At 42.7% G+C, this 26,078-nt stretch overlaps 1 protein-coding gene across 1 annotated transcript in view; it reads left to right on the top strand.

The window, feature by feature from the left end:
• The first annotated feature begins 3,450 nt into the window (after positions 1–3,450).
• LOC143295215 (ATP-dependent DNA helicase PIF1-like) overlaps positions 3,451–26,078 on the top strand; it is a 46,721-nt gene continuing 24,093 nt past the window's right edge. Inside the window, exons 1-8 of the mRNA XM_076606787.1 lie at positions 3,451–3,721; positions 4,391–4,540; positions 6,129–6,303; positions 7,321–7,569; positions 13,066–13,155; positions 21,288–21,441; positions 21,920–22,031; positions 23,112–23,218. Of these exons, the coding sequence (XP_076462902.1) occupies positions 3,557–3,721; positions 4,391–4,540; positions 6,129–6,303; positions 7,321–7,569; positions 13,066–13,155; positions 21,288–21,441; positions 21,920–22,031; positions 23,112–23,218 (1,202 nt within the window). The 5' untranslated portion in view covers positions 3,451–3,556. The remainder of the gene's footprint in view (positions 3,722–4,390; positions 4,541–6,128; positions 6,304–7,320; positions 7,570–13,065; positions 13,156–21,287; positions 21,442–21,919; positions 22,032–23,111; positions 23,219–26,078) is intronic.

Here is a 26,078-nt window from a genome sequence, read left to right as displayed (position 1 = left end):
ACTGAAATGCATGCCAGATGCATGTGGGCGGACTGGAAATGAGCAGCATCTGAGAACTAATTATGTTCCTACGCCACAGATTACGCGCCGGTCTTCAGTCGTTCAGGGGCATAACAGGCGTCTGAAAAATGAAGTGGTAAGGTGTTTTGTGCTCATAGCACATCATTTTCGCTCGCAAACAGCTGTAAAATAATGTCACATTGACTTAATGGATCGTCTGTATGTTGAAATCTTTTCCACTATTGTTTATCCATCGGCGCTTCTTGTTTTTTCTGTCTGTGTTGGAGAAAATATTTATACTTTCAACTTCGCGAAAGGTACTTCCGCTTCCGATTCTGCAATTGTGAAATATGGAATTTGATTGGTTATCGCCTGAAAAATGCGGTTTTATTGGTTACAATGTAAACACACAAGAAGCGTCCATTTCAAAAGCAGGCATGGATGTGTACATGGTTGTCGTGGCTTGAGTTTAGTATTGATTCAGGTAGGATGAACAGTAGATCTAAAAACAATGAACGCAGTGTACCTCTGCCGCACTGTGTAAGGACGGCGAACAAAGATTAGAACAATGCAAAGATGACGACAGACATCAGATTTAGCAGGTTGCTTCCGATAAAAAAAAAAATTAAAAAAAAATTATTCAGGCTACCCTGGACGGCGAGCTGCAACGAACGAGTAGTAGTAGTAGTAGTGTAGGGACTGGCATTTGACTGCCTGGGCTTCACGGCCTTTTTTATGTCCCCTTCAATATCGGTCTCCTTGTATTTCTGGGATTCATATATGTTTTCTTTTACATGTACTGTAAATCACTCGTCAAAGTCCATAAATTTTTCTTTTAAATTGATATTCATGTCAAGGAGATTTTTGAACGCATCAGTATTTTGTGCAAGTTTAGTTTCGATAGGTAGCGCATTCCATATGTGCAATTCTATTAGCTAATGAATATTTCCTTAGGTTAGTATTACAGAGCTGTTTAAACATTTTCATCATTGAATTTTTGTACTCTCATAATCTAAATCTGACATTCAAAAAATATTCACATTTACTTCATTATAGCAATTTAACATTTTGAATGTTTCTATTAAATCCCCTCTTAGCCTTCTACCCTTTAATGAATGCAGTTTTAACTCAATTTAAGTATATAAGTCTCTGTTGATAGCTCACAGATTTGCATTCTTTTAATAACTTAGTTGCTCTTCTTTGTACCCTTTCTATAGCTATAGATTGTCTCTTGAGGTATGGGTGCCACACTTGTCTCTTGAGGTATGGGTGCCACACAATACCATATTCCATTTGTGATCTAACCAGTGCTTTATACGGTTTAATAAATATATCTTTATCTAAATAGGTAAACGTTCTATTAATTATTCCTATCATCTGGTTGGCTTTATTTATTATATTCTGTATATGTATGTCAAATGATAGTTTATTAAAAAAAAAGATATGCCAAGGTCTTTCTCACTTTGACATTTTTCAATGTCCTGTGTGGTGTCTTCTATTATCATATTTTATGGTATTTGTTTTCTGGATTTTTTCTTCCCATGTGCATTACTTTACACTTTGATACGTTGAAATATAGATTCCATCTATTCTATCATTCCAGTCCTGTAACTTATATAAGTCCTTTTTTAGTGTAGTATTATTTTGTGCATTGCGTTAAAGTTTAGTATCATCAGCAAATATTTTGCATTTGCTTTCTATACTTTCAGGAATAGTAAAAAGCACTGAGCCAAGTATGCTACCTTGTGGTATACCACAAACAACATTTTCATTTGTTGACATTTTTTCTCCAATTCTAACTACCTGTGTTTTTTCTGACAAGAAGTTTTTGTCCAGTTCAGTATGTTTCCAGTAATACCATATGAAGCAAATTTTGATAAAAGTCTTTGATGTGGTACAGAGTCAAATGCTTTTCTAGAGTCTAAAAAATGTCTACAGGTTTACCCATATCTATCATTTTTGTGAGATCTTCAATTCTAGGAGTTTTGTTGTACATGATGTTCTCTGTCTAAAACCATGTTGACAGTCTGCACACAGATTGTTGTCATGTGTGATACTATAGCATCCCTGATAAAGGACTCCAAAATCTTACACACAATACAAGTCAAGCTCATTGGTCTGTAGTTTCCTGGTTCATGTTTTGACCCTTTTTTATATATAGCTGTTACCTCAGCCATTTTCCAGTCTTTCGGTAGGCAAGCAGATTCAAGTGATTTATTATGATAATGTGAACAGCAAATTTCTGGATGGCTGGGTTCAGATTATCAATTGGTCTGCATTCTAAATTCCACTGCTTGATAAATGACAATTTTCTTGCATACAAAACTAATCTTACATGCAAAAATGTTTCATTATTCTCATGCGGTTCTTCCGATTCACAAATCCACATAACCCAGTCATCAGTGCATGCTGGATTTCTTTTTTCTTTTTTCAAAACCCAATTCAGCCCCTTCACTCAGCTGAATCAATTTGATTTGCCCATGTTGACAGATTCATATGCAGCGATGCATTCACTGAGTCTGTCTTCTTACCTTGAGGCGGTCAACTGGTAGAACTTTTTTGATGCACTTCAGACGCATGGGAGGAGAGTGGGGGAGGGGGGTGGGGTAAAATGCTGTGAAATAGTTTAAAGAGAACTGGGGAAGAGTGAATCAGACAGCTGGTCAAATAGGAAAAGTAGACATGAACAAAATCTAAATGAATTGAATTTGAGACTGATGTAAACAGTAATCCAAGGAAAAGTCATTGCAAAAGGATTGAGGAATGTTATGACAAACATGATGCCATTGGAAGAAAAATGCCTTCAGTGTATCAAAAACTTGAATTGGTGTTGTGTAATGTGATGTACATGAGAGAGTGTTCCTGTGATGTAAATGTCACTTTGTGAGTGATGTGTGTGTGTATGCATGTGAACTTGCATGGGAGAGTGTGTAGTGTGTGTGTCACTGTATATGTGCCTGTCTATGTGTGTGTTACAAAATACAAAAATACATTTCTTCATCATGGTGGAGTATTCATTGGGATTGTTTCGTGGATACTTTTTTTTTCTGAGTCAGAGTAGTTCACAAACAGTAATAAGGAAAGAGGATGAAACTAAATATGGTGTTTAATAACGCTATGTTTCCTGTGCTCATTTTATAATGTGTACCATTATCAGGTAGCTGAGTGTGTGCCTGATTCCAGAAATATCTGTCACAAACCACAAGGAGCTGTCACCACGACTCCACTATCTGTCTCAAACCACAAGGAGCTGTCATCACGACTCCACTGTCGGTCACAAATCACAAGGAGCTGTCACCACAACTCCACTATCGGTCACAGACCACAAGGAGCTGTCATCACGATTCCACTATCTGTCTCAAACCACAAGGAGCTGTCATCACGACTCCACTATCTGTCTCAAACCACAAGGAGCTGTCATCACGACTCCACTGTTGGTCACAAATCACAAGGAGCTGTCACCACAACTCCACTATCGGTCACAGACCACAAGGAGCTGTCATCACGACTCCACTATCTGTCACAAATCACAAGGAGCTGTCACCACGACTCCACTATGAACGGAACCATGCAGAACGGAACAATTACCTGCACCCTGTCCATCGAAGAGGTGGCAACAAATGGCAGCATCTTCAAACAGAGCCTGCATAAAAATGTGACGCTGACGCTGGGCCGTGATGAGTTCGGTGAAATACAGCTTCGTATTGATTTTCCTAAGAAGGTGGGTTAAGGCAGAGATTATATACAATGGTTGTTTGAAGTATACACTTAAATCATCTCATGGACTGTGTCTTGAAATAAAGGTTTTCATCATATATCCCCCCAAAGAACTCTTCCTGTCTAGATTGAATAGTTCAAAGTGTGTGCTATGTATACAATGGTACGTACAGAAGTCTTCATTCACAAATATACATTTTTGTAATACATGTTATTATTGAATCAAACCACAACACATATATACCAAACATTCTACACATTATAAACACTCACAATACATGTACACACACACACACACACAAGTGATGCATGCCTGCACACACGTACGCAGACACACACACACACACACACACACATTTCTGCATGTTCTGTCACTCATCCTTTTGATTACCGTGGAATCCATTGAAAAGATTTAATGCTGATCTTTTGTGATCCATGAAAAACACTTTTTAGAATATCAAACTTTTTGGGTGCACATTTTTTTGTATGACAAACTTGTTTCGTGTAAAATTAACAATTCTTGTATCAGTTCAACATATACAGAGTATCTGTACATTATCATCCAAAAGCTGTTAAAAGTGTTAACACACAACAACATAGTTTAAAATGATGGTGAAAGGGAACTGATATTGAATTCATAATAATCATTTTCCTTTCTTTGATTGTTCTGCAGGTGAGCAGGCTGAAGATGAGAGAGATCATGGTGCACAAGAAGTTCATTTCTAGCGGCAAAGCCACCATTAAGCTGCCCGATCAGCAGCTGCAACTGATGCTGTCCAACTGCCCGCCCGATCAGCTGTCACTTTTTGTCAAGACTTTACAGGTGCAGTCTCTGATCTTCTGATGCAGTAATGGAAACAATGGATGGAACAGGCTAATTTCAAAGTTTAATCATGTTTGGTTGGTGTTTATTTCGGCTGCCATTACCCTCTGTTTAATTTCAGTGTCAGTACTGCATTATTCTCACACAGCTCATCTTTCTTTCTTTCTCCATTGGTGAGCTGTTTTCAATAATGATTTGTATCTGTGAATGGGCTTTTACATGTATGATTCTTTTTACCCTGCACTGTATGCAGCCATTCTTTGGGGGACTGTTCTGGAGGGATGTTAAGGCTGTCCCCACTCTCATTCTGGCTCTACAACTAAGCAACTGTTTCCATCAGTATGGGGCTTAGTAGGTGATGTCCTCCTTACGACCTTAGTTTGAATCAGAATAGGTATTATTGAACACCACTAAAACATCAGTGCAGGGTCTACTTTGGTGTGTGTCCTTGTCGCAACCTGACATCCATAGTTCCTTGTAGATTGCTGGTGTTGAGACTGCAACAGGCAAACCTGGATGTGGTTGAATATATATATTTATATATATATATATATATGGGGGACTGGGAATGAGCGACATGGGAGTAATGCTACTGTTATGGTGCAGGAAAATTGGCAGCAAAAAATATGAAAATAGAATAAGATCAAATAAACATGTACAAGGCACATAAGTTCACACAATAGTCATTAGTGTTTCCTTTTTGTATCTTTATGAATTTACCTGTTTGCAAGCTTGTCCAAAGTCTGCTTTTATTTCTATCAGTGTGTTTCTCAAGTGCGTACATAGAATGATGTGTCATAAATATAAACTGTAAACCAACCTTGGTGAAATTAACTGTTATTTCCATCAGTGTGTGTCTTGAGTGTACACATACATTCGATGATCATGATGTATAACGTACATATGTATACACCACTAAACGCCAACTGTGGTGAAATTCGCTTTAATTTCTATCAGTATATGTCTGAAATGTATGCATACATGCATTGATTAATCATGAGTAAATGTATACAACAGTATGCCCCTAGTACAATCAATTGCGAAAAAAAAGATATGTGCCTGATAAACACTTCTCTCCAAAATCGGTTTTTGATTTTTGTAATATGCTCAAACTAGGCAAACAACAAAAAAAAACCAAAAAAAATCATTTTAGCTTTAAGTGAACTCATAAAATTTGCAGATGTTGTCTGGATACAATTTGGAGGTTAAAACACATTTGTGTTTCTCAACTGTTATGTAACATGGTTCTGTTTTGAGAAATGTTTGTTTTGGGCATGAAATCGTTATCTTGTAGGAGTTCTCCATACTCCAGTTGGAGTGAAAGGATAATCAAAACTTGAAAACTTGAAGAAAAAAAAAGTATACACCAGCCATGGTGAAATTAAGTTTAATTTCCATTTGCACATGTCTGATGTGTGCACATCATATCTATCATTACATGTAATTATGTATCATGAATATTACTGTACAACACTATGCAACAACCTTGGTGAATTTAATTTTGCTTTAATCTTTGTTTGCACTTGTGGTTTTTGGTGAATTTAATTTCGCTTTAATCTTTGTTTGCACTTGTGGTTTTTCACCAAAGGCCAAGCTTGAGGTACTGCGCCACAAAGGGTTTCTTTCCCAGAGGAAGCGCATGCTCTCAGACCTGCCCCGTGCTTTCACCGAAATCTCCCCCCTGACGTTGAAGGATGTACAGGCAGCTAGCAAGACCGCTGCAAGCTCTGTGTCTGCTGTGGCCAAAGCTGGCACAAGTGCAGGTACGCTTGGGCTTTTGTGGCTCTTCTGTTGTCTTCAGCTTTGTCTGCTGTTTGTGTTGAACTCCTCTGTGGCTATGGTATTGACATGAGTGATGGTATGTTGACACACACACACACACACACACACACACACACACACACACACACCCACTCACGCGCACGCACACGCACGCACACACACACACGCACACACACACACACACACACTGAAATAGATATATGATTTGATGAAAAAGGAATGCGTGTGATTTGGGGGGGGGTGGGGGGGGGGTGTAAAATAAAATATTTCTTCCCTTTTTTTTTTTCTTTTTTTTATCATAGGAATTGGTATGAATTGTTTATCTTTTTTTCAATACTATTTTATGTTATTTACAAATTACAATATTAAGTCTTTTTTTGTTTTTTTCAGGCATGAGAGAGTGGGGGAAAAGGCTTAAGTGAAATAGTTTACATATCTGCTTTTATTCACACCCTGAGAGTTCCTCCCTTTGACAGATATATGTGGATTCACCTAGTTCAATCAGCTGTGATTCAGAGAAATGTTGTTAAGGTGAGAGTTACTCCCTGTGACAAATATTTGTGGATTCACCTAGTTCAATCAGCTGTGATTCAGAAAAGTGTTGTTAAGGTGAGGGTTAATCCCTTTGACAAATATTTGTGGATTCACCTAGTTCAATCAGCTGTGATTCAGAAAAGTGTTGTTAAGGTGAGAGTTTCTCCCTTTGACAAATATATGTGGATTCACCTAGTTCAATCAGCTGTGATTCAGAAAAGTGTTGTTAAGGTGAGAGTTACTCCCTTTGACAAATATATGTGGATTCACCTAGTTCAATCAGCTGTGATTCAGAAAAGTGTTGTTAAGGGAAGTTTAAATAATAAAAAAAAAAATTTATGAATTGATTTTTGAGTTTGCGTCTTTTTTTTTAGCCTGGCATTTTATTGTTTTGCTTTAAGTTTCTCTCGTGTGTGATGAAGAAGGCTGACACCTCTATTCCTGATCTTCCATTCACGGTCAAGGAGGAACCAAGAGGAAGTGGATCGCTGGAGAAGGTCAAGAGAACCGACCCCTCAACGGCGTTTCGGAGAACAGCGTTGCCAAGCGACAGAAACCTCTGCAGGGCGTTAGTCCCTCCAAGATCGTGATGCGACCGGTGGTGCTGAACAGGGACCAGAATGCCGTGCTGCAGGCGGTGATGAGCGGCCAGAGCCTGTTCTTCACAGGCAGTGCCGGCACCGGGAAGTCGTTTCTGATGAAGAGGATCATTGGTGAGGGCTTTGTCAGAGTTGATACAGGTTTATTGTCTGTTGAGTTGATGCATTTCTTCTTCTTCTTCTTCTTCCTTTGTGGACTGCAGCTCCCACGTTCACTCATATGTATGCAAGTGAGCTTTTACGTGTATGACCATTTTTTCCCTACCATCTAGGTAGCTATGTTCCATTTTGGGGGGATGCATGTTCTTGTTTCCATAACCCACCGAATGCTGACATGGATTGCAGGATCTTTAACATGCGTATTTGATCTTCTGCTTGTGTATACACAAGCAGGTCTACACATATGTTGACCTTGGAGGTCAGAAAAATCTCCACCATGTACCCACCCAGCGCTGTTACGAAGATTTGAACCCGGGACCCTCAGATTGAAAGTCCATCATTAACCACTCGGCTATTGCGCCCGTCCTTGACGCTTTTCATTTGTCTTGTTGGTAAGTGTTGATCAGAGTGCCTAGTTGTGTTGATTTATGTTACCATTTTCCCCCATATTCATGTTGATTTGTAACACTCTGGGACATTGTGCTATGGAGGTAGAGCACTTGATAGATACCCATTGTGCCATGGAGGTAGAGCACTTTATAGATACCCATTGTGCTGTGAAGGTAGAGCACTTCATAGATACCCATTGTGCTATGGAGGTAGAGCACTTTATAGATACCCATTGTGCTATGGAGGTAGAGCACTTTATAGATACCCATTGCGCTATGGAGGTAGAGCACTTTATAGATACCCATTGTGCTATGGAGGTAGAGCACTTGATGGATACCCATTGTGCCATGGAGTTAGAGCACTTTATAGATACCCATTGTGCTGTGAAGGTAGAGCACTTCATAGATACCCATTGTGCTATGGAGGTAGAGCACTTTATAGATACCCATTGTGCTATGGAGGTAGAGCACTTTATAGATACCCATTGCGCTATGGAGTTAGAGCACTTTATAGATACCCATTGTGCTATGGAGGTAGAGCACTTTATAGATACCCATTGTGCTATGGAGGTAGAGCACTTTATAGATACCCATTGCGCTATGGAGGTAGAGCACTTTATAGATACCCATTGTGCTATGGAGGTAGAGCACTTGATAGATACCCATTGTGCCATGGAGGTAGAGCACTTTATAGATACCCATTGTGCTGTGAAGGTAGAGCACTTCATAGATACCCATTGTGCTATGGAGGTAGAGCACTTTATAGATACCCATTGCGCTATGGAGGTAGAGCACTTTATAGATACCCATTGTGCTATGGAGGTAGAGCACTTTATAGATACCCATTGTGCCATGGAGGTAGAGCACTTTATAGATACCCATTGTGCTATGGAGGTAGAGCACTTGATAGATACCCATTGTGCCATGGAGTTAGAGCACTTTATAGATACCCATTGTGCTATGGAGGTAGAGCACTTGATAGATACCCATTGTGCCATGGAGGTAGAACACTTTATAGATACCCATTGTGCTATGGAGGTAGAGCACTTTATAGATACCCATTGTGCCATGGAGGTAGAGCACTTTATAGATACCCATTGTGCTATGGAGGTAGAGCACTTTATAGATACCCATTGCGCTATGGAGGTAGAGCACTTTATAGATACCCATTGTGCTATGGAGGTAGAGCACTTGATAGATACCCATTGTGCCATGGAGTTAGAGCACTTTATAGATACCCATTGTGCTATGGAGGTAAGGCACTTTATAGATACCCATTGTGCCATGGAGGTAGAACACTTTATAGATACCCATTGTGCTGTGGAGGTAGAGCACTTTATAGATACCCATTGTGCTATGGAGGTAGAACACTTTATTATTATTTTCAATAGTTTTTTTAAGAGTTGGTAAAAAAAAAAAAAAGAAGAAGAAAAAAAAGATGACATGGCTAGATCTTAAAATTGTTAGAAAAATTACCTGGGTATGTAAATTTTTAAAATTTTGATTTCAATATCAGTTAATATCATTACTGCTAACAAAAAAATACATACATCATTCCTGTCAGTGATAAAGCACAGGTGTGAAATTTTCCACCAGAATTTGATTTTAAAGTAACTTTATGATTTATAAACGCTTAATCCCAAAAGCATCTTTGTGACCAAAATGCCAGCTTACAAAATGTCATACGTTTCATCTGGGTTCCTGACATTTTACATTTTTGGCCTTGGAGTTGTTGGGTTTTTTTTTCAATTGTGTGATTGAATTCCTGTATGAGCCTGTTTGCAACATCTCCACTGGCTCCCTGTCACACACCGAATAAAGTACAAGATCAGCACTCGATGTTATAGATGTATTCACAAAACTGCCCCTTCCTATCTCTGTGGCTGCCTTCACCTCTACACTCCATTTCACTCACTACAATCGGCTTCGGATCCACTCTGTTTATGCATACCCAGATTCAAACACTCAACTGTTGGCCGCTGTTCTTTCTCTGTCTCTGGACCTTGCAATTGGAATGAACTTCCTCTTTCGCTTCGTCAAGTCTCCACACTCAGCTCTTTCAAGTCTGGCCTTAAAACCCACCTCTTCCCAAAATAGCCTTCCTTGCCTGCCTCTTCCTTGTCTTTAGTTTCTACAGTTTTAGAGTGATGCATGCGTGTGAATGACTTGTGCGAAAGTGCTTTGATTTGTCTCTGCATAAGATTCAGCGCTATATAAGTACCATTATTATTGTTATTATTATTACCTGGGGGGTTTTTGTGTGTTTTTCCAAAGTTGTCTGCATTCACATACTTTTAGAGTTGAGTCATTGTTGCTAAAATTGATTGTTTGAGAACATTTGTCAATAGTGATGATGCAGTTTCAGATGACATATGTCAATAGTGATGATGCAGTTTCAGATGACATTTTTCAATAGTGATGATGCAGTTTCAGATGACATTTGTCAATAGTGATGATGCAGTTTCAGATGACATTTGTCTATAGTGATGATGCAGTTTCAGATGACATTTGTCAATAGTGATGATGCAGTTTCAGATGACATTTGTCTATAGTGATGATGCAGTTTCAGATGACACTGAGAAATCCTGCTTCAGATCTAGACCTTTGTTTCTCTTATCTTGACAATCTTTGCTAGCATGCATACATTTTTGTGTGTGTGTTTATATAGATTATACAATTTACATATGTCTTTCTGCATGGGCTTCTGTGAAGTTAAAAATGTTGAGGGTCCTGGAGACTCTTTTACCATAAGTCTAGGGGTTCCTAGACTGCCTTTAGAAGGTCACTCCAAATGCTACACATGGTTATCAAATGTGCATTGCTACTCACAAAGACAGACCTAATATAGGTCTGGGTGGTTTGTTTGTTTTTGGTTTTGTGGGGGAGGGGGAGGGGGAAGAGGGAGGTAGGAAGTGGTGATGGGAAACATCTCTTCCTTGTAACAGATGATCCCAGGTCAGACTGAAGCTCCAAGATAGGATTTTCACTCTACTTATGACCACACAACAGCAGAGTGAAAAAAGCATTGGTCTTTCAGTCTGAAGGCCCTGATTTTGAATCCTGGTGAAGGCGCCTGGTGGGTAAAGGATGGTCTGAAGGCCCTGATTTGAATCCTGGTGACGGCGCCTGGTGGGTAAAGGATGGTCTGAAGGCCCTGATTTGAATCCTGGTGACGGCGCCTGGTGGGTAAAGGATGGTCTGAAGGCCCTGATTTGAATCCTGGTGACGGCGCCTGGTGGGTAAAGGATGGTCTGAAGGCCCTGATTTGAATCCTGGTGAAGGCGCCTGGTGGGTAAAGGATGGTCTGAAGGCCCTGATTTGAATCCTGGTGACGGCGCCTGGTGGGTAAAGGATGGTCTGAAGGCCCTGATTTGAATCCTGGTGACGGCGTCTGTTGGGTAAATGATGGTCTGAAGGCCCTGATTTGAATCCTGGTGACGGCGCCTGGTGGGTAAAGGATGGTCTGAAGGCCCTGATTTGAATCCTGGTGACGGCGCCTGGTGGGTAAAGGATGGTCTGAAGGCCCTGATTTGAATCCTGGTGACGGCACCTGTTGGGTAAAGGATGGTCTGAAGGCCCTGATTTGAATCCTGGTGACGGCGCCTGGTGGGTAAAGGATGGTCTGAAGGCCCTGATTTGAATCCTGGTGACGGCGCCTGGTGGGTAAAGGATGGTCTGAAGGCCCTGATTTGAATCCTGGTGACGGCGCCTGGTGGGTAAAGGATGGTCTGAAGGCCCTGATTTGAATCCTGGTGACGGCGCCTGGTGGGTAAAGGATGGTCTGAAGGCCCTGATTCGAATCCTGGTGACGGCGTCTGTTGGGTAAAGGATGGTCTGAAGGCCCTGATTTGAATCCTGGTGACGGCGCCTGGTGGGTAAAGGATGGTCTGAAGGCCCTGATTTGAATCCTGGTGACGGCACCTGTTGGGTAAAGGATGGTCTGAAGGCCCTGATTTGAATCCTGGTGACGGCGCCTGGTGGGTAAAGGATGGAGATTTTCCTGATCTCCCAGGTCAACAGATGTGCAGACCTGCTAGTGCCTGAACCACCATTTTGTATATACACATGCAGAAGATAAAATACACACGTTAAAGAGTCTGTAATCCATGTTAGCATTTGATGGGTTATGGAGACAAGAACATACCCTGCATGCACCCCATCCCCTGAAAACGGAGTGTGACTGCATACATGGCAGGGTAAAAATGGTCATGTGCGTATAAGCCCACTCATGTATATGAATGAATGTGGGAGTCGCAGCCCACGAACAGAGAAGAAGAAGAATGTCCAAGGGACCCTCTTGATAAACAGGCAGTGTATCCTTTCTTTTTTCACATATTTTATGGATGATCACAAGCCCTGGTCTTTGTATTTGTTCTGTACAGTTCATTTTATGCCACCCCTGTCTCTCTCCACCAGATTTCATGTCAGTGGAGAGCATTTGAGAATGTGAGTGTGTATGTACATGTATGTGTGTATGTTATGTATGAATGCATGTGTTGACTGTTTTACATGACCCTACAACACACTGTGTTTAATTTGAATGCATGTCTTTACATGTCCTTACAGTACACTGTGTTTTATTTCAGCACATGTGTTCACTGTTTAACATGTCCTTACAGCACACTGTGTTTTATTTCAATGCATGTGTTCACTGTTTAACATGTCCTTACAGCACACTGTGTTTTATTTCAGTGCATGTGTTCACTGTTTAACATGTCCTTACAGCACACTGTTTTATTTCAGTGCATGTGTTCACTGTTTAACATGTCCTTACAACACGCTGTGTTTTATTTCAGTGCATGTGTTCACTGTTTAACATGTCCTTACAACACGCTGTGTTTTATTTCAGTGCATGTGTTCACTGTTTTACATGTCCTTACAACACGCTGTGTTTTATTTCAGTGCATGTGTTCACTGTTTTACATGTCCTTACAACACACTGTGTTTTATTTCAGTGCATGTGTTCACTGTTTAACATGTCCTTACAACACGCTGTGTTTTATTTCAGTGCATGTGTTCACTGTTTTACATGTCCTTACAGCGCGGTGTGTTTTATTTGCAGGTGCTCTTCCTCCACAGCACACCTTTGCCACGGCCAGCACAGGGGTGGCTGCCTGCCACATAGGGGGCACCACTCTCCATTCCTTCGCTGGTGAGTCGCACATCAGCCACAGTCTGTGTGTTGCCATGGTGTGAATTGTCGATGACAGTGTATACATGATTGTTAGGATAATATTGTTTCTTTCTCCAGCGTACAGCTGCCTTCTTCGCAAAGACTGGGGTATCCATCCGACAAACGAGAAGAAGATTTCATTCTCCCACAACAATTAGTTTGCTTTGTGGACTTTCATTGTTAAACAAAGCCAAAAGTGAAGTTGATGCTCACTCAGTGCAAAACAGTGTGAATAATTTAGTCTGAGTTAACAACACGAGTGCGGTTGAAGTCCCATTCACTTACATGATCATGATGATGATGATAATATGGATACTTATATAGCACCTATCTTTGGACAGAACCTAAGCTCAAAGCACTACAGAGTCATTTGCACAACAGGCTGCCTACTTGGTAAATCCGACTGACAGTCTCCACTGGGCGCTCATCATTCATTTCCTGGGTCAATCAGTCAGGTTTCTGTCGTGCATACACACACTCATACAGACATGTAATGTTTTAATGCATGAGTGGGCTTTGTGGGGGGGGGGGGGGGGGGGGGGGGGGGGGTGACTTAACCCTGCCCTTTGAGCAGCCATAAATCCGTTTTTGGGGGTGTGCATGCAGTGTATGGTATTGTTTCTATAACCCACCAAACACCAACATGAATGCTGGGATGTTTAACATGTGTATTGGATCTTCTGCATGCATATACACGTGAAGGGGGTTCAGGTTTGCACATCTGTTAATCAGTCTGAAAAAAATCTTCACCCTTAACCCACCAGGAACTGTGACTGTGATTCAAACTAAGGACCCTTAAAGTCTTAACTCCCGAGAGCAAGGTTTCGGTTGCGCATGCGCACTAGAGCCTATCCATAAAAGGGAAAGGGGCGGAGTTTATCTATAAAAAGCGCGAGAACGTGTCCGGTAGGTTAGTAGATCGTCATATTTCTCTCCGTTTGCATGTTTTACAAACAATGTGGTCGTTTACGGTTGCCAACGTCGAGGGGCTGTCTGCATGCTTTCCAATTCTCACCGGACAGTACCACGTGCTGGTGCTATTTTTATCTGACAGACACGTCTAGCGCAAACACAAACGGCTCTAGCTCCGCCCCTTTTCTCTGCATTCAAATTTTGTATTACGTGTAGCTGACACATTTTGTACTTTCCAAAGTCAATTCAGGTCTAGATTGGAAGCTGCTAGGCAAATCTCGCTCTCTGCCATAAATGAAGCCAAACCGTAGCTTTATTAGGCTTTTATTTTGAATAAACCTTCACCGACGTCACAGTGTCAGACTCTGGTGAGAAACTGGCTTGATTCAAATCGCCCGCCATTTATAGTCCGGTTCAGGCTTTAAATTGAAAGTCCAACTCTAAGACCACTCGGCTGCTGTGCCAGTCGTAAGTTAATTTGACGGTCATGCTTGTATTATCATAAAAATCAAGCATACATGATCGTAATAGTTGTGCATACACTAGCATGACAATCATGCATACATTGTTGTGACAATCATCGTACAAATATGTATTTCCAGCTGTCAGTTTACAAAGAGACAGAATAATGAGTCATCATATATTTACTTCTCTCTCTTTCGCTCTCTCTCTTTTTTCTTTTTTTTTTTTAATACAGATAACTTAATTTCAGCCATCAATCAGTATTGTGACAAAATTTGTATGTAATAATACATCAACATGTTCTTTGTGTCTATTTTTCTGTTCTTTTATGTGCAGGAATACGATAAGGAAATGAGTGAAGGCATAGTCACTTTCTTTTTCATAGAGATTTCATTTCAGCATATGACAAAATCTATATGTAATGATGCATGCATGTGTCTTTTGTGTCTGCATGTTAGTATTGTATTCTGTGCAGGTATGGGATCAGGAGTGATGTGTCACAGTGTGTAGAGCTAGCTTCTCGTTACCAGGTGGTTCAGCATTGTATTGTGTACAGGTATGGGATCAGGAGTGATGTGTCACAGTGTGTAGAGCTAGCTTCTCGTTACCAGGTGGTTCAGTATTGTATTGTGTACAGGTATGGGATCAGGAGTGATGTGTCACAGTGTGTAGAGCTAGCTTCTCGTTACCAGGTGGTTCAGCATTGTATTGTGTACAGGTATGGGATCAGGAGTGATGTGTCACAGTGTGTAGAGCTAGCTTCTCGTTACCAGGTGGCTCAGTATTGTATTGTGTACAGGTATGGGATCAGGAGTGATGTGTCACAGTGTGTAGAGCTAGCTTCTTGTTGCCAGGTGGCTCAGCATTGTATTGTGTACAGGTATGGGATCAGGAGTGATGTGTCACAGTGTGTAGAGCTAGCTTCTCATTACCAGGTGGTTCAGCATTGTATTGTGTACAGGTATGGGATCAGGAGTGATGTGTCACAGTGTGTAGAGCTAGCTTCTCGTTACCAGGTGGCTCAGCATTGTATTGTGTACAGGTATAGGATCAGGAGTGATGTGTCACAGTGTGTAGAGCTAGCTTCTCATTACCAGGTGGCTCAGCATTGTATTGTGTACAGGTATAGGATCAGGAGTGATGTGTCACAGTGTGTAGAGCTAGCTTCTAGTTAACAGGTGGTTCAGCATTGTATTGTGTACAGGTATGGGATCAGGAGTGATGTGTCACAGTGTGTAGAGCTAGCTTCTCATTACCAGGTGGTTCAGCATTGTATTGTGTACAGGTATGGGATCAGGAGTGATGTGTCACAGTGTGTAGAGCTAGCTTCTCGTTACCAGGTGGTTCAGCATTGTATTGTGTACAGGTATGGGATCAGGAGTGATGTGTCACAGTGTGTAGAACTAGCTTCTTGTTACCAGGTGGCTCAGCATTGTATTGTGTACAGGTATGGGATCAGGAATGAGTAATGTGTCACAGTGTGTAGAGCTAGCTTCTCATTACCAGGTGGCTCAGCATTGTATTGTGTACAGGTATGGGATCAGGAGTGATGTGTCACAGTGTGTAGAGCTAGCTTCTTGTTGCCAGGTGGCTCAGCATTGTATTGTGTACAGGTATGGGATCAGGAGTGATGTGTCACAGTGTGTAGAGCTAGCTTCTCGTTAACAGGTGGTTCAGCATTGTATTGTGTACAGGTATGGGATCAGGAGTGATGTGTCACAGTGTGTAGAGCTAGCTTCTCATTACCAGGTGGCTCAGCATTGTATTGTGTACAGGTATGGGATCAGGAGTGATGTGTCACAGTGTGTAGAGCTAGCTTCTCGTTAACAGGTGGTTCAGCATTGTATTGTGTACAGGTATGGGATCAGGAGTGATGTGTCACAGTGTGTAGAGCTAGCTTCTCGTTAACAGGTGGTTCAGCATTGTATTGTGTACAGGTATGGGATCAAGAAAGAGTAATGTGTCACAGTGTGTAGAGCTAGCTTCTTGTTACCAGGTGGTTCAGCATTGTATTCTGTGCAGGTATGGGATCAGGAGTGATGTGTCACAGTGTGTAGAGCTAGCTTCTAGTTAACAGGTGGTTCAGCATTATATTGTGTACAGGTATGGGATCAGGAGTGATGTGTCACAGTGTGTAGAGCTAGCTTCTCGTTAACAGGTGGCTCAGCATTGTGGTGTTGTGGTGGTGGTGGTGTGTCCATCGAGATCGATGATGAACATCATTGTCATCCAGCTGGGGGATGGGGGGAGGGTGGTGGTGGGGTGGGGGGAGGATGCTCATGAATCTACTGTGAATGCGCAGATGGCTGAATAGTCCAATCTGCGCACGAAATGTTCGCTGACAGTTGGGGCAGACAAAGACAAGCATACCATTGTCAGGGAGCTTGTTTGCCCGTGACTTTATGGCCTGCCTCTTCTGAACAGCTGCAGCAGTCCTGTTGGCCTCGCACAACTTGGCGCCTTTGTGCACAGCAGTGCGCCATTTGTCACGGTCCACTGCAGATTCCTCCCAGGAGTCAGGGTTGATATCAAACGCTTTCAGAGAGACTTTCAGAGTATCTCTGAAGCGCCTCTTCTGACCTCCGTGTGGTCTCTGAAGCGCTTCTTCTGACCTCCGTGTGATCTCTTCCCTTGTTGCAGCTCGTCATAGAAGAGCCTTTTGGGCAGCCGATGGTCTGGCATGCGCGCCACGTGTCCAGCCCAGCGAAGCTGGGACTGCATCAGGATGGTGAAGATGCTGGGAAGGGTGGCTTTTGCAAGCACCTCTGTGTCTGGGGTCCTGTCTTGCCACTTGATGTTCAGTAGCTTCCTGAGGCATGTTGTGTGGAAGTGGTTCAGCTTCTTGGCATGTCGTTGGTACACTGTCCAAGTTTCGCAGGCGTACAGTAGTGTGGGGAGAACTACTGCTCTGTAGACCTTTAGCTTGGTCTCAAGACTAATGCCTCTTCTGTTCCAGACATTTGCATTGAGTCTACCAAAAGTTGCGCTTGCTCTTGCAATCCTGACGTTCACTTCATCGTCGATTGTCACATTTCGTGACAGTGTGCTGCCAAGGTATGTGAACCGCTCCACCGCACTGAGTCTCTGACCGTTGACTGTGATGTTGGGCTCAACGTAGGGTTTCCCTGGGGCTGGCTGATGGAGAACTTCAGTTTTCCTCGTGCTGATGGTAAGGCCGAAGTTCCTGCTGGCAGTGGCAAACTTGTCGACGCTGAGTTGCATGTCAGCTTCAGATCCAGCGTTGAGGGCACAATCATCAGCAAACAAAAAGTCTCTGATGTCTGTCATGACCTTTGTTTTTGCTTGAAGCCTTCTGAGGTTAAACAACTTGCCATCTGTTCGATACTTTAGGCCGATTCCAACATCGCCATCTCTGAAGGCATCAGTAAGCATTGCAGAGAACATGAGGCTGAACAGCGTTGGAGCCAGGACGCAGCCTTGCTTGACACCATTTGTGACAGCAAAAGGAGCAGATGTTTCGCCATTGTCCTGGACTCGAGCCTGCATGCCTTCATGGAATTGGCTGACCAAGGAAATAAATTTCCGAGGGCATCCGTACTTGGCCATGATCTTCCACAGTCCCTCTCTACTCACGGTGTCGAAGGCCTTAGTGAGGTCGACATAGGTGGAGAACAGATCAGCATTTTGCTCCTGACATTTCTCTTGCAGATACCTTGCAGCAAACACCATGTCGGTGGTTCCGCGCTCTTTCCGGAATCCACCTTGGCTCTCAGGCAAATGACCTTGGTCAAGGTGTGCTGTGAGGCGGTTTAGTAGGATCCTGGCAAGTATCTTGCCTGTGATGGAGAGCAAGGAAATGCCCCGATGGTTATCACAGGCTTGCCGGTTCCCCTTTCGCTTGTGCAAGTGAATGATAGATGCATCTTTGAAATCCTGGGGGATCGTCTCTTCTTTCCACATGAGTGAGTACAGCTGATGGAGCTTCTCAGTCAGCACAGTGCCTCCATCCTTGTAGACCTCTGCTGGTATGGAGTCTGAGCCAGGTGCTTTGCCACTGGATAGCGGACGGATTGCTTTCTGGGTCTCAAGAGGTGTTGGCGGATCGTCCAGTGCTTCGTTGATGGGGACTTGTGGGAGACGGTCTATGGCTTCATCATTTATGAAGGAAGGGCGATTTAAGACACTGTTGAAGTGCTCAGCCCAGCGTTCGAGAATTTTCTCCTTCTCGGTGATCAAGGTATTCCCATCTGCACTGAGGAGGGGGGATGATCCTGAGGATGTGGGGCCGTAGACTTCTTTTAAGGCATCATAGAACCTCTTCATGTCGTGCCTGTCAGCATATCCCTGGATCTCATCAGCTTTGTCACTCAGCCACTTACCCTGCATCTGGCGTAACTTTTGCTGAACAGTCCTGCGGATGGCATCGTACGCATCCTTTTTTGATGTGGACTTTGGGTTGCTCAGGTAGGATTGATGCAGACGGCGTTTCTCATCCAGAAGCTGCTTGATTTCATCACAGTTTTCATCAAACCAGTCTTTGTGCTTTCTGGTCATGGGTCCCAGGGTCTCTGAAGCTGTACTATAGATCAGCTCACGCAGGGTCCTCCAGTCAGACTCCACATTCTGGTTGTCCAGAGAGGCGGATTCCAGACGATCTTCCAGCAGCTCCACAAAGGACTGTTTGATGGTGATATTTTTCAGCTTTGCGATGTTAAGCCGTTTTGGAGCCTTCTGGCCTTGGGGGCGTCTCTTGGGCTGGATTCGAATATTCAGCTTCGAGACTACAAGGCGATGGTCTGTCCAACACTCGGCGCCGCACATGGTCTTTGTTACACGTACATCTTGCCTATCCCTTTTCCTGACGATGACATAATCGATGAGATGCCAATGCTTTGAGCGAGGGTGCATCCATGACGTCCTGTTACGGGTAGGGAGGCAGAAAACTGTGTTGGTTATCAGCAGTTCGTGCTCTGCACAGGTCTGAAGCAAAAGCAATCCATTTGGGTTGCAGTGGCCCACACCGTGCTTTCCAATCACTCCATCCCAGGAGATGCTGTCAGAGCCAACTCTAGCATTGAAGTCCCCAAGAATGATGAGCTTATCTGCTTTAGGGATAGCAGCAATGACAGAGTGAAGGTCCTCGTAGAACTTCGCCTTCACTTCATCCGGGTTGGTCATGGTTGGGGCGTAGGCACTGACAATGGTGAGGTGCTTCTGGCCAGATGCCAGTGGGAGTTTCATGGTCATAAGCTTATCGTTGACTCCCTTTGGGATTCCAGCTAGCTTGCTGACAAGTGTTGTTTTTACTGCAAAACCAACGCCAGCCTCACGTCGCTCTTCGCTTCCTCATCCACTCCAGAAGAAGGTGTAACCAGATCCCTGTTCACAGAGCTCGCCTTCGCCTGCAAGCCAAGTCTCACTCAAGGCTGCGATGTCAATGTTGTATCTGGCGAGTTCGGATGCAACTAGTGCCGTTCTCCTTTGGGGTCTGTCTGCGTTATCTCTGTCCAGGAGAGTCCTTATGTTCCAAGCACCAATGGTGAGAGGAACAATCCTTGTTTTTTTCTTTTCTTTCTTGTTTCGACCGCTGATGTAGGGTCCCTGCCAGCCGCGGTATGCTGGCCAGGGTGATATGGAGCAGGCAATTTTTAGGGCACCTTTTCTAGCCCCTTCCTCATGCCAGGGAGGTGAGCAGTGCATTCCTAAAGAGGGCTGCTCAGACGGCTGCCGAGCTCCATCGCTGCTCCTGTCGACGAAGAACGACCCTATGGCCTGAGCCGCCTGCGTGCAGGTCTGCGGCTGCGACTGCCAGTGTACCCACACCTGTCGTTTCATCACTCGCCTGTCGCCACAGGACTTGGGGGTGATGAAATGATGAAGGATGAAAGGTCATTTTGGATGACTGATGACTTGAGCGATGAGTTTGTTTAACGTGAAGAGGAGTTGCGCAACGTCGACCTCACTCTCTCATCCGGGTCCACCAATTTCCAGTGGCAAGACTAAGTCGAGACGACTGGAGGATGAGCACGGATGCAGTGGATGACCAAGATATCCTTTCGGTGTCTCATCTTGCTCTCTGCACTCCACAGTGCGTTGCTGTAACCGCCTTCCTCTCCGTTGAACCGATAGGTTTCTTCCGCAGATTCTGCCAGATCCAGACTTCGCATGCATGGGTAGACACACCCCGGGGGCCAACTGCGTGTGGCATGCACACAGCACGTTGGAGCTAGATGGCCGTCGGTGGCTGTCCTGAGCCAACGCCCTTTTATGGATCTCCATAAGGGTGTCTAGCCACCCGCCTCACCAATCCCGGAAGGGAGCGGTGGGAGTGCCGGTTTAGTCGCCGGCAACCCGACCCTGAACAGGTTGTACTGGATTACAGGTTACCAGTAGCAGATCTGATGACCTGACCTGACCTGACAGCATTGTATTGTGTACAGGTATGGGATCAGGAGTGATGTGTCACAGTGTGTAGAGCTAGCTTCTCGTTAACAGGTGGTTCAGCATTGTATTGTGTACAGGTATGGGATCAGGAAAGAGTAATGTGTCACAGTGTGTAGAGCTAGCTTCTCGTTACCAGGTGGTTCAGCATTGTATTGTGTGCAGGTATGGGTTCCGGAAAGAGTGATCTGGCACAGTGTATAGAGCTAGCTTCTCGTTACCAGGTGGTTCAGCATTGTATTGTGTACAGGTATGGGATCAGGAAAGAGTAATGTGTCACAGTGTGTAGAGCTAGCTTCTCGTTACCAGGTGGTTCAGCATTGTATTGTGTGCAGGTATGGGTTCCGGAAAGAGTGATCTGGCACAGTGTATAGAGCTAGCTTCTCGTCGCCAGGTGGCTCAGCATTGGCGCAAGTGCCATCACCTGATTATCGATGAAATCTCCATGGTGGATGGGGACTTCTTTCAAAAGTTGGAAGCAGTTGCCAGGTATGATATCAGTTTCATTCAAATGTGTGGTTTATGGAGTGTTTTATGCTGAGATAGTTTGTCAGAGTAATCTATTGTTTAGAGAATAACTTTGTTATTTTTTTAGAAAGGAAAAGTGGCATGTCTATGGTTTGCATGAATGTACATCTTGCTTTGCTTGTGCTTAGATATGTCAGGGGAAAAAAGAAGAAAATGAATGCATTGTTTGTGAATGTTGCTGCACTACTGGCTGGAGATGAAAAAGAATTTCCATACTGCTTCCCCCTGTTTCTTACTGTTTCAGTGGTTTTGTGTGAGTGAAAACATGCTTGCATGTACACAGCCTGACATTTTGTAGGAATATAAAGTTCCCAAAAGTTCTTGAGAATTTCAGTTTGTTCCTGCTTTTGGATCATCTGTGATGGTGAGATTTTGGGGGAAGGCATATTGGTCAGGTGGATGATTGTTTTTGATTCTTACCTTTGAATTATCTGCACAGAGCTGTCCGGAAATCAGACCAGCCCTTTGGTGGCATACAGCTCATTGTGTGTGGAGATTTTCTCCAGCTGCCTCCTGTGTCCAAGAACACTCACACACGCTTCTGTTTCCAGGTCAGTGCTGTTCTGATGTCTCCTGATAACCAGAGTTGTTATGTTAGTGAACAGTCGGACAGAAGCCATATCGCATCACATCTTGTAAAAACTTGTACGTTTCAGCACATTTGTACACCCATGAAATACTTCCTTTTAATTGAACTGCACACTTTTTGATACATACAGGCACAGGCATTCACTAGTTTATTCATGCTCATTCACATGTATGCGCACGAAAGCCTACGCATGTGTGCATGTTCACATGCACCTGCACACAAATACACATTGGCACTGGATTATGATGGTGTACATACATGGCTTTTCAGTCCCAGTTTATGGTCAGGGAAGGAAAATACACTGAGCCCTCTACCCCCACCCCTCTGCTTCCCAAAGCATGTTTCAAAAGCAATCTCTTTCTGTTGTAATTTAATCACCTTTTGACTCACTTGTGTAAACAAAGTGAGTCTATGTTTTAACCTGGTGTTCGGTTGTCTGTGTGTGTCTGTGTGTCCGTGGTAAACTTTAACATTGACATTTTCTCTGCAAATACTTTGTCAGTTGACACCAAATTAGGCATAAAAATAGGAAAAATTCAGTTCTTTCCAGTCATCTTGTTTAAAACAATATTGCACCTCTGGGATGGGCACAAAATAATTAAAAAAACGAAGCCTAATTATATGCAAACTGCATTTACTGTTATATTTATATTTTTTGTATTCTCTAAACTTGGCACTTTGATCTCATATTCTGACCCAACAACAAGAGCAGTCATTATTATAATTTTTTGTTCAAACAGGAACTTCTTTTGCTAAGCATGGAAGTTTTATTTATTTTGCAAATGTTTTGGTGCAGATAGTAAAAAAGGGAAATTACTCTGTAATTAATGCTAGGGGACTTAATTTGCTTTAAACTGATCTTTCTCATCATAAACATTACATTTTGAAATTATACTCAATACATAAAAAGCTTGGATTTTTTAAAATATTTTTTTAAGTGTATCACAAGTGAGTCTTCAAGGCCTTGCCTCTCTTGTTTATGGTTGTGTTTTCCCAGTGATTATCTAAAACAGGAATTTCTCTTCTTCTTCTTCTTCCACAGACGGCTGCATGGGAAAAGTGTATACGAGTGACCCTTGAACTGAGGGAGGTGAAGCGACAGTCTGACTCTCACTTCGTTAAGGTGCTTCAGGAGATTCGCCTGGGAAAGTATGCACTTTATCCTCTTGCTTTATTTGCCTCTGTTTTGTTTTTTGATGATTTCTTCTTCTGCGTTTGTGGGCTGCAGCTCCCATATTCACTTGTATGTGCATGAGTGGGTTTTTACGTGTATGACCATCTTTACCCCACCATGTAGGCAGCCATAGTCCGTTTTCAGGGGTGTGCTTGCTGGGTATGTTCTTGTTTCCATAACCCACCGAGTGATGACATGGATTACAGGATCTTTAACGTGCTTGATCTTCTGCTTGCACGAAGGGCCTTCAGGCACTAGCAGGTCTGCACATATGTTGACCTGGGAGATTGGAAAAATCTCCACCCTTTACCCACTAGGCGCCGTTACCGTGATTCAAACCTGGGACCCTCGGATTGAAAGTCCAACGCTTTAACCATTTGGCTGTTGCACTCGTCGTTTTTTTTGTTTTTAAAAAAAAATAATAATGATAATGATAATTCATAATATTTCTGTGGCACGATATCCAGTACTAATGCTGCTCAAAGCACTTTGCATGATCGAGTTAGATATAAACATAACATAAACACATTACAACAGCTCAATCCAGTGTGTTCACAGAACAAATCAAAAAGCACAATCCACCAAACAATAAAAAATATCAAGTAAATAATGCTTAGATTAAAATGAAATACATTCCATAAAACACATATTTCGTAAACACGCACACACATGCACAAGCACACACACATGCACACTCACACTCACACACACATGCACACACACGCACCCAGACACATTAAATATATCAACTGCACTAAAACAAGATCACATAAGTATTAAGATATCTCTAGCATGAAACTCCATGTGGTGAACAGACTTCGGACTGTCCATTGTGCTGAGTACAGAAATGTTTGTGGAAAAGGTGGAGGACTGGAGATAGGAGCATTTCTGAGGGATGATGGCAAAGAATTCCAAACTTGGGGTACTTGAGCTGTAAAGGAGCTTTTCCTGGCACATTTTAAATTAGCTCTTGGGACTTTAAGTAACCTTTCAGAACTGGATCTTAGCGTTCTACATGGTTCATACGTTCCCAGCACAGAGGAGAGATATGGGGGAAGAGATTCATCAAAATGTCAGAAGGCAAGTGTCGCTCGTTTACAGTGAATGTGGGACTCTATAGGAAGCCAGTGTAACTAATGCAAAAGAGGTGTGACATGATCAGATTTCTTTTTTGCTAGGACAAGTCATGCAGCATTGTTCTGTACTTTCTGTAGTCTAATAAGAGAGGAAGATGGGAAACCTGCAAAAGTAGAATTGCAGTAATCTATCTGGACAGGACAAAAGAGGAAACCAACTGAACCATGTTTTTTTTCCGTTAATCCCTAGGCTGCCTATATGACGAGATAACTTGTCAGCGCAAGCATGTACGCATCACTGCCATAATGACGAGATAACTCGTCATCGAAATATTCTGACTTTTCCCTGGTTTGCATTCAGTTCATTGACAAAAATACTGTTAGCTTTAGCTTGGGGAATCTTTCTAGATTCTATTCATAGCTAGAAACACCATCTATGTCATGAGGCAGTCCTTTATTTGAAAGTTTTGTTTGGGTTACTGTCGCAGTGTTTGCCTAGCTCCTCTCCTCGCTCACTCAACAAAATGCCGGACTGACGCCATGCTCAAGACATGCAATCATAGTGAATTAAATCAACAAAGATTGCTTTCTTTAGCTGATGCTCAGAAAGAATTGAAGCATAAATTCGAAAGAGAAGACAGTGATGAACATTTATAGGACAATTTGATAGAAAATAAAGAGAGCAGTAAAGAGAGTGGCCAAGATACGACTATCAGTGAGTGATGCCGGCTGTACAGCTGTAGCAGACGACAGAAAGTGACCGAATTATTAGCAGGACACAGTGTGAGCGATTTTCTTGGCACTCAGCCAACGGGATCTGATGAAAACTGGATAAAGTGACCCTGTGAGAGGAGTGAAGAGGGGGGGGTGGAGACTGAGGGAGCATGGCCTCACATCCATATTATCACTTGGAGAAGTCACAATGCACTGTGTATCTGTCTCTTTTGTAATTTTTTTTTATTGTGGTTGTTCTAGTATGATTTTGTGTGTACAGATATCCATTTGTCCAGAAAATATATTTCAGTGCAAATTACCTGACTTATGTTTGTAATGAACAAGTTTAAAATGTGACAAAAAACAAAACACTGATTTCAAAGCAACAGCATGTCACTGAAAATATATAAAATTTGAAAACATCATATGTTTTGTATTCTTTATTCATTTACCTTTCAGAAAATGTATACTTTTATGGGTCTTTCTCCAATAACAAAGAGCACAGAATTTTTGGAAAATTTTTACCCGTTTTTTTGGAAAAAACCTTGGCAAATAGATTTCACTTTAATCTTATTTTCCTGGCAGCGAAAGGGTTAAGTATTGTCTGACCGAGGCTAGTCTGCGAAGATGGAAATTGCTTGAGCAACACAGGGATGAAATGTGGTCAGCCATGGTCAAGGTCTGATCAATATGTACACCTAGGTATTTAGTGATGTTTGAAATGTAACTGTAGAAGTGGTGAGAGTGACAAGGCCCTTTTTCATTTCATTGAGACAGGCTCAGTCTCCTACAGCTAAGAGCTCGGTTTTCTCTTCTCTAGCTTATTTCTCTTCATCCACACCTTTACATCAGCCATACAGGATTCTGTCTCATTAATGACTGTTTTGAATTCAGATGGTGAAGCGGCTTTTTGTAACTCAGTGTCATCAGCATACTTATGGTAATCAAATGAATGCTTTTTGATGATGTCAGACAAAGGCTGAGTATATAAAGTGAATGAAATAGGTCCCAGAACTGATCCCTGAGGGACACCAAATACAAGAGG

Source organism: Babylonia areolata, chromosome 20, assembly GCF_041734735.1.
Source record: "Babylonia areolata isolate BAREFJ2019XMU chromosome 20, ASM4173473v1, whole genome shotgun sequence".
NCBI classification, from domain to species: Eukaryota; Metazoa; Mollusca; class Gastropoda; order Neogastropoda; family Buccinidae; genus Babylonia; species Babylonia areolata.
Note: the sequence above shows the minus strand (reverse complement) of the source record. Positions and strands in the feature narration are given on the sequence as shown.